At 53.2% G+C, this 9,103-nt stretch overlaps 1 protein-coding gene across 1 annotated transcript in view; it reads left to right on the top strand.

Annotated features, from left to right (window-relative positions):
- The first annotated feature begins 4,986 nt into the window (after positions 1 to 4,986).
- KIF3C (kinesin family member 3C) overlaps positions 4,987 to 9,103 on the top strand; it is a 40,869-nt gene continuing 36,752 nt past the window's right edge. Inside the window, exon 1 of the mRNA XM_012652427.1 lies at positions 4,987 to 7,195. Within this exon, the coding sequence (XP_012507881.1) occupies positions 5,657 to 7,195 (1,539 nt within the window). The 5' untranslated portion in view covers positions 4,987 to 5,656. The remainder of the gene's footprint in view (positions 7,196 to 9,103) is intronic.

Here is a 9,103-nt window from a genome sequence, read left to right as displayed (position 1 = left end):
GTCCAGCTAATTTCTTTCTATTTTTAGTAGAGACAGGGTCTCGCTCCTGCTCAGGCTGGTCTCGAACTCCTGAGCTCAAACGATCTGCCCGCCTCGGCCTCCCAGAGTGCTAGGATTACAGGAGTAAGCCACCGCGCCCGGCCAAAGCGTTCTTTCTTAATATCCAGATTTTTTCGATTTTCAGATTTTTCAATTCTTATTTATTTATTTATTTTTGTTGACAACCCAATTCACCAGAAATTACAGCAAAGACCACAAAAAATAAGTCATAGGAGGAAAAGGAGCAATTGTAATCTAAGCTTGGATACTTTGGGGCACCCTTGAGTTAGACAATCTCATAGTGATTGACAACCCAGAAACTTGGAGCGCATCCAGTAATTTTGTCACATAGTTATGTCTCCCTCTGCTGGCAGAACTTGGTTTTGCAGGGTAAATCCTGAATTTCTTGCATCTGATCATTTGTAGGCCTAGGGTTACTGAAGTGTGAACTCTGTCTTCTTTGTATAGTCTTCCCTGGCTGTTACTGGACCCACAGTGGAAAAAGATGCTGGTATGGGAATCCCCTGCATAAAAAGAATGTATCAAAGGAAATGCAGCAAAGGAGCTTCTTCTCCCTACCAACCATACCAACGGGTATGTACACAGTGAAGCTGGCATTCGAACCAGGACTGGGAAGCAACTGATCTACAACTTACCTCCACGGTAAACTCACTCCACGGCACAGGAGAAAGACTACCAGGCTCGTAGGTTTGGGGTCTGTAGACTAACTATGCCCCTTAGTGGCCAGGTTTCCTCCCCTATTCGCTTAATCAGCCTGAAGCTGGGGGCCTCCTTATAATATAGGGATATTAATATTTTCCCCCTTTTTGGGATTGATGTGAGGATCGAGTGAGTAATAAATGTGATAATACTTCGTTAAGTGTAAATCACTCTACAAATACAAGAGTCTATTACTGTCATTTCTTTGTGTCACCACTCCGTTTTCTTGCCCTGATAATCTTTGAACATTTACTCATTTGCTCAACAACCAATATTAACCACCTAGAATGTATATAGTACCATGCCAGGTGTGGGGGAAGGAGACACAAAGGCAAAAATCACAGCTCCTGTCCTCAGGGGACTCACATTATAGTGAGGGAGACAGACTCAGTTATCCATAGCACAAGTCAGACTATGGTAAGTACAATGAGAGCAGTTAAACAGATAGCTATAGAACCAAGAGGACAGGAAAGATTAATGCTGGTAGAGTCAGGGGAGTCAAAGGAGTCTTCCCAGAAGAGGTGATATTCATACGGGGCTTTAATTTATTTTTAAAAATATTTATTGAGCACCTATTGTGTGCCAGAAACTAGGCTATTCATTGCGGATACAAAAATGAATGAAACAGACATTTTATAGAGAACATTTGTGTTCTTCATAGAACAACAGGGGAGGTGGAGAAATAATTATTTAATTACAGTTACGCTAAGTTCTAGAAGGGAAGTACAAGGAAGGATGAGAACATGTTACGGAGGGACACAACCTAGGTGGGGAAGTAAAGAAAGGTATCCTTAGGAGGTGACCTTCAAGCTAAGATCAGAATGATGAAGAGGAGGTATCTAGGCAAAGGCGGTGAGGATAAATATTCTAGTAGCAGGAAGAGAATGTGTAGAGGCCCCGTGGAAGGAGGTTGGAAGGGAGCTAAAGAAGGTAATTATAACAAGAACACAGGGAGCAAGGTGGAGAGTGGCATGGGACCTGACAGGAGGTGTGGGCACGTACCCGATCGTGCAGGGCAGGGGGGCTGCATCAATGATTTGACTTTACCTTAAGAGCAGTGAGAAGCATTGGAAGGCTACAAGCATGGGGTGACGTGATCAGACATGTGTTTTTAAAAGATTGCTTTGTAAAGAATGAATGGGTGGGGCAAAAGCAGACACAGGGTGGCCAGATTGGAGGCCACTGTGAGAGGCCAGGTCAGAGAAGATGATGGCTTGGTCATGATAGCAGCTATGGAAATGGGAAAGAAAGGAAGAGATCCATAGAGCTGAGAAATATGTAGGAAGGTGAGTTGACAGGATTTGGTGTTTGAGTGAATATATCGGGGGTGAGGGAAGAGCTATTTACAGAGGTAGGGACAGTTTTGGAGGAGGAAGTTTGGGGGGGAGACTAATGAGTCCAGTGAGAACAAGTAGAAGTCCAGGTGCCCGGAGAGCCAGCCAAGTGGCTACGTCCACCAGAGAATTGGGTGTGTAGGTTTCGAACTCAGAAGAGAAGTCTGAACTGGAGAAACAAATTTAAAAATTATTTAGACAATAATTGAAGCCATAAGCTGTGATGACACTAGAGGGTGGCATTAGAAGAAAACAGGGCTTAGGATCAGGGCTTAGGATCAAGCTTTAGTGAACTCTAACATTTAATGTCGCGGTTGCGGTGGAGCAACTTGTTAAGGAGACTGAACTTAACCAGAAACTCATAGGAACTGTAGGAGGTAATCCAGAAAAGTGTGGAGTCATGGAAGCTATGGCAAGCAAGAGTTGCATAAAGAATGGAGAAGTAGATTATGTCAGATGCTCTTATTGGAAAGGACCCACTAAAGTTGGCACCGTGGAACTCACTGATGTCCTTGGTAAGAGAGGTCTCTCCTACGTGGTGGGAGGAGAAGCCATAGAGATCGAGCTTCGGAATGAATAGAAGGTGAGGCTGTGTAGACAGGAACAAAGTTAGGAGGACGTTTTGGGCAGAGGCGCAGCATGAGCACCAAAAACGAGGGTGTGTTTCAGGGACCTTACAAGCGAATCAGAGTGGCTGAGACTTGAGTATGTGAGAGGGAGGAAGAGTAGCTAAAGATGGTGCTGAAAAGGGAGACATAGAATGTGGACAGCTTTGAATACAAAGGACAAAAGGGAGGAAAAATACTATTTCTTAAGTGCCTTCTGAGTCTTGGGAGTATTTGCATACATTATCTCACTTAATCCTCATGCAAACCCTGTGAGGAAGGGAAGCATTCTTATCCTCACTTATCCTGCTGAGAAAATAACTATTTAGAGATGTTAAATAATTTACTCAGGGTCACACAACTTGTAAGCAATGGGATTCCAATGTCCCTCCCATACAGGAGGCAAATGCCTTGCCAGGTAGTGATATCCAGTAGGGAGACCAGGGTGAGGATCCCTTTTATCCAGCACTGTAGTGTCAGATGTGTTAGCCCAAGCAGAGAAAGGGTGTTCAAAAACCAAAGCCAAGTGCAACAAGAAAGTGGTTTAAGAGCTAAATGGTCCATCCAAAAGTCAGGTTGTCAGAGCCAAAAGAGGTTAGTCTACAAAGCCAAAACTCCACCTAGTGATTGGTCCAAAAGCCAAGTTAATCACAAGCGGTGGAGCTTGGTCAGGAAGAGGGTGGAGGGAAGCCAGGAACCTTCAGAGTGGGCAAGCTCTCAGCTAAGCCTCAAGTCTCTAGTCTAGCTGACATTCAAGTCCTGGAGACTCGGGGATGGGAAAGAGGTAAGGAGACAGGTTTTGTAGAGTTGAAAAATGAAACCATTAGGTCTTCTAGAGGATAACATGCTTGGAAACGTTTTGTGAAAAGACTGTTCTGGAGCCTCCGCGAAGAAGGGCCTCGAGGTTTCAGATAACAGCACCTGCTCGATCTGGACCTCCTACGGAGAGTAAGCACAGCGTGGGCTCAGGCCACAGACTCAACTCTCCTCTGCAGAGTGGACCATGGATAGGCTTCTGGCTTGGTCCTTGGACTGGTGGAATTACATTGGATTTGTATCCTAGAGGGAAAAATACGAAGACCCCCTAGAGGAACGCCCAGCACGGATCTCATGTATCCAGGGTACCCAGGAAGCAGGAGCATCAGGCAATGGGAGCTGGGCCCCCAGCAGGTATTAAGGGCTTCTCGTTGGCACAATACTTCATGAGTCATTGTTTCGTTTGAGCCTCCCAACCACACCATGAAGTAGGTATTATTTCTCTCCCCAGCTCCAATTTTTTTAAACAAGTGAGGAAACCAAGGCTGGGGCATGGTAAGTAACTGCCCAAAGTCACACTATTGGATGGAGATCAGAACTGGAACTCGAATCCAAGTTTTGTCTTATGCGAATTCTGTGCCTTTTTCTGGTAAATATATATTTAAAAAAAAAACGGATCAGGGAAGGCTTTACTGAGGAGGAGGTGCTTGAACTGCCCAAGCAGCAGGGCACCGAGTACAAGGGTGACCGGGTTCTGGGCAAAAGCACAGAGATGCGACACAGCAAGTCCAGTTCAGGAAACAAAACATGGTTTCTGTCAATAGAATGTGCGCTCCTTGAAGACAAGAAGGATGCAGCTCCTTCAGCAGACACTGGGTAACTTTGCGGGATGGAGGTGTGGAGCCCAGATTCCCTATTGGGGAGTAGCTGGGAAGTCAGTGACGAGAGGCGTTCACACAACATGGAAGGCGGTGGAGGAGCCAGGGTGCTGAGAGAATCAGCTGGAAGGTGGTTCCAGCAGAGACAAGAGGAAGGCCAGAAGGAAACCAGAGTAGGGAGAGGAAAGAAACGTTTGGGAGTCAGGCTCCCCGGAGGCCTGGCGACACCCTGAAGGGGAGGGGTGACGTGCACCCATCTGCAGGCAGAAAGGCAGGGGCAGGGGGGAGACCGAGGATGGCGGCTGTGGAGGGAACAAGCGCGGGGGGTGCAACCTCATCAGTCACCGGAGGGGTTGCACGCCGGCGAGGGAGGGGCCTCCCGACCGGAGGGCTCGAGGAGGCATCAGCAACCTGCCAGAACCCAGTTAACAAAGGCAGGACTACAACTCCCAGCATGCTCGGGCCCGGTGGGGTGACGGCGGGCGGTGGCTGCGCTGCACCCGGCCGGTGGGCGCGGGACCCGGGTCGGCACCGGAGCGTGTCATCCACAGCGGTCGGCGGGGACGCGGGCGAGCGATGCACCCCTGGCCCCCGCGCGCGGGCCGCGCCCGGCTCGCGTCTCCCGCCCCGCGGCCCCGCCCCTTGCCCCACCCCAGCCGGGAGGCTTAGCTGGGGCCGCAGCGCGGCAGCAACATCACTCTCGCCGCCGCTGCTCCGCCCCATCCCCTTCTGTTTTTCTCTCTCATTCTCCCGTGGTGGCGGCGAGGAAGGCGGAGGCAGAGGCAGCAGCAGCCGCGCTGGCTGCGATGAATGATCCCCCAGCGGCGGGGGAGGACTCCAGGTGAGCCTCTGCCCTCGGGAGGGCCGGGACCCCTGGCCGCCCAGGACCTGCAGCCCCGCTATGGATCCCTAGAGGAAGGAGGAGGAGGAGGAGGAGAAGACAGCTCCGCCGCCCACCCCCATCCCATTTTCCTCTTCCTTTATCTCATTGTTGCCGGAGCTGTTTACGGCAGCGCTCCCTCTGCCCCAGCATGGGGCGGGCTCCGGGCACTGCCAGTCGGCAGGCGCTGCTCCCGCGACTGCCGGGGGATTCTGCCTAATCCTACCTCCCCAGCCGGTGCAGCGAGGACCGGACAGCGGTGGAGGCCCGGACTGCTGCAGCGGCGGGGCCACCTCCCAGCATCCCCACCCTAGGAGGCTGCATGCGGATTGAAGAGCGGCGCCTGGGGGCTGGGCCGGCCCGCTGATCCCCACCTAGGGAGCAGGAGAACAGGACCGCCCCGGCTGCGGAGGGGGTCGGGGGCAGCAAGGGCAGCGCAGCAAGATGGCCAGTAAGACCAAGGCCAGCGAGGCCCTGAAGGTGGTGGCCCGGTGCCGCCCCCTCAGCAGGAAAGAGGAGGCTGCTGGTCACGAGCAGATCCTGACCATGGACGTGAAACTGGGCCAGGTGACCCTGCGGAACCCCCGCGCAGCCCCGGGGGAGCTGCCCAAGACCTTCACCTTTGACGCCGTGTATGATGCCAGCTCCAAGCAGGCAGACCTGTATGATGAAACCGTGAGGCCCCTGATAGACTCGGTACTTCAGGGCTTCAATGGCACCGTGTTCGCCTATGGCCAAACTGGCACTGGCAAGACCTACACCATGCAGGGGACCTGGGTGGAGCCCGAGCTGCGCGGGGTCATCCCCAACGCCTTTGAGCACATCTTCACCCACATCTCCCGCTCCCAGAACCAGCAGTACCTGGTCCGGGCCTCCTACCTGGAGATCTACCAGGAAGAGATTCGAGACCTGCTCTCCAAGGAGCCGGGCAAGAGGCTAGAGCTGAAGGAGAACCCCGAGACAGGCGTCTACATTAAGGACCTCTCCTCCTTCGTCACCAAGAATGTCAAGGAGATCGAGCATGTGATGAACCTGGGGAACCAGACCCGGGCAGTGGGCAGCACCCACATGAACGAGCTCAGCTCCCGCTCCCATGCCATCTTTGTCATCACCGTGGAGTGCAGCGAGCGTGGCTCTGATGGCCAGGAACACATCCGTGTGGGCAAGCTCAACCTAGTGGACCTGGCTGGCAGTGAAAGGCAGAACAAGGCAGGCCCCAACACAGCTGGAGGGACAGCCACACAATCCACGGGTGGTGGCGGTGGTGGAGGCGGTGGCAGCAGTGGCGGAGAGAGGCCTAAGGAAGCCTCCAAAATCAACCTCTCACTGTCTGCCCTGGGCAATGTGATTGCTGCTCTGGCAGGCAACAGGAGCACCCACATCCCCTACCGGGACTCCAAGCTGACCCGGCTGCTCCAGGACTCTCTGGGAGGGAATGCCAAGACCATCATGGTGGCCACACTGGGGCCAGCTTCTCACAGCTACGATGAGAGCCTCTCCACCCTGCGCTTTGCCAACCGAGCCAAGAATATCAAGAACAAGCCCCGGGTGAATGAGGACCCCAAGGACACGCTGCTGCGGGAATTCCAAGAGGAGATCGCCCGCCTGAAGGCCCAGCTGGAGAAAAGGGGGATGCTGGGGAAACGGCCCCGGAGGAAGAGCAGCCGCAGGAAGAAGGCCGTGTCGGCCCCGCCGGGGTACCCGGAGGGGCCCGTGATTGAGGCCTGGGTGGCTGAAGAGGAGGATGACAACAACAACAACCACCGCCCGCCCCAGCCCATCCTAGAGTCGGCCTTGGAGAAGAACATGGAGAATTACCTGCAGGAGCAGAAGGAGCGGCTGGAGGAGGAGAAGGCGGCCATCCAGGACGACCGCAGCCTGGTGAGCGAGGAGAAGCAGAAGCTGCTGGAAGAGAAGGAGAAGATGCTGGAGGACCTGCGGCGGGAGCAGCAGGCCACAGAGCTGCTTGCGGCCAAGTACAAGGTAAGGCCCCAGAGGAGCCAGGGCACTTGAGAGGTCCCCGCAGGGATCCGGGCTGGGGGGCTCTTCTTGGAGGGTCTGTGACCTGGCCTGAAGTGGGGTCACCTCCCTTCAGCACCGCACACTGCCCTCCTGCTAAATGTGCCCCTGGAGCAGCCAGGCAAATTGCTGTGATGTTGGATTGCCAGACACACGCACACACGTACGTGTGCACATACGCACACATGAAGCAAAGCGGGCAGGCACTCTCTCAAGCCAATGAGTCTGGGGTGGTCTGACCTGCTGCTGTCAGTCCCTGCTGGTAGCCCCAGGATCAGTCAGGTCCATGGGATTGGCCGGCAGGATGTCATCCTTTCTTGAGTGTGGGCTCTTGCTTCCGCACGGCCTCCTCCCCCCGGAGACTTCCTCCCTCTGCAGCATCTTCAAAGGTCGCATCGTTTAATAATATCATTTGGAGAGCACTTCAGTTCACAAAATGCCTCACATATGTGATCTCATTTGACCTTTACAGTAGCCAGCCAGGATAGCAGTTCTTAAATGCCATTTTACAGGTGAGGAACTAGGGCTCAGAGAAGTGACATGACCAAGGTTCCATCCTACAGAGTGGCAGCGCTGTACTGAAGCCCACAGACCTCGTGCTCTTTCAGTTCTTAGGTGGCAAGGTGGGACCATGAATGGATTCTGCTCCCTGTTAAAATGGTCCCCTGGGCCGGCACAGTGCCAGGCCCACTGCCTGCCATCATTAGGAAGGAGATTCGGGGGGTTCACGCAGGAGCTGGGGTGGAAAAGGCACCAGGCTCTATACCAGAGACCCCGAGTCTAGGGCTGGCTATTCCACAGCTCACTGAGTGACCTTGAGTAAGTTGCTTTCCCCTTTTCTCAGGCCTCCGTTTACCTTTTTATAAAATAGAGGGTTGGCCTGGGTGATCTGTGAGGCTCTACCAGTCTGACAATTCTATGACCTGTATCAAGCTGAGAATCGAACCAACTGGCTCCCACACCCAGGCCTCATCCCAGTAATATCCAGTTCCCCATTGCCCTGAGAGATGTCAGGACCTCAGCATCCTGCCTGAGCTCTTCTCTTCCCCTCCAGGCCCTAAATGGGGCTAAACTACAGAGGCCCCTGCCTGGCCAGTCACAGACCTATTAAATTTCAATGCTGCTGATGCCACAGCTCAATGTTCCAGGCATTTCCAGGTCCCTGGAGCCTTCAACACTGGGGGTTGAAGGAAAGACACAGAAAACTATGGGCTTGCTGGGAGAGCAAAACATTGCCATTTTTCATTCCTTCTCAGGAGTGTGGGCTTCAGAGCCGGGAAGCCCAGTCTATAGCCACCGGGATTGTGACAGCTGAGCTCTATGCCATTGTCTGTGTTTTGGGAATATGCTGCTGCACCAGGGGCTCTGGCCTTACGTATTTAATATTTAATTCACTTCCGTGAGCCCAGCGAGGGTTCTGCTGAGCTGCTTCCTCAAGGAAAGGATCAGGGGCCTGGCACCAGTAGGCCATCCTGTGAGAAGCCAGGGTGTTAAAGGCAGGGCAGTTGGACTCAGCCCTCCCAGGGAGGGAGGGAATCCAGGCAGTCTGGTGTTTTCCACTGGGAAATCTTACCTGGGCAATCTGTCATTTATTTCACCACCTAGACCTGCCTCCCCCTTAAAGCTGGGAGGCTGGGAGGCTGGGAAGGGAAGAGCGTGCACAAGCACACTTCAGCTGCTTGAGGAGATGGGTACAAGGGAAGGAACGAAGGTTTCCGTTACTGGGAACTGACTGGCTCTTCTCAGTGAGATTCTGGGATCTAAGGCAATGTGGAGCACGGTTAATGGGACAATCAAGAGATCGGAGTGGCCAACGCCAGAATTCCTGCACCAGAGGTGTGGCCCACGCAAAACCCCAGTCTTAGAGCTGGC

The sequence above is a fragment of the Propithecus coquereli genome, unplaced genomic scaffold, assembly GCF_000956105.1.
Source record: "Propithecus coquereli isolate 6110/MARCELLA unplaced genomic scaffold, Pcoq_1.0 Scaffold39, whole genome shotgun sequence".
Taxonomy (NCBI): Eukaryota; Metazoa; Chordata; class Mammalia; order Primates; family Indriidae; genus Propithecus; species Propithecus coquereli.
This window is presented reverse-complemented; position numbering and strand designations above follow the sequence as displayed.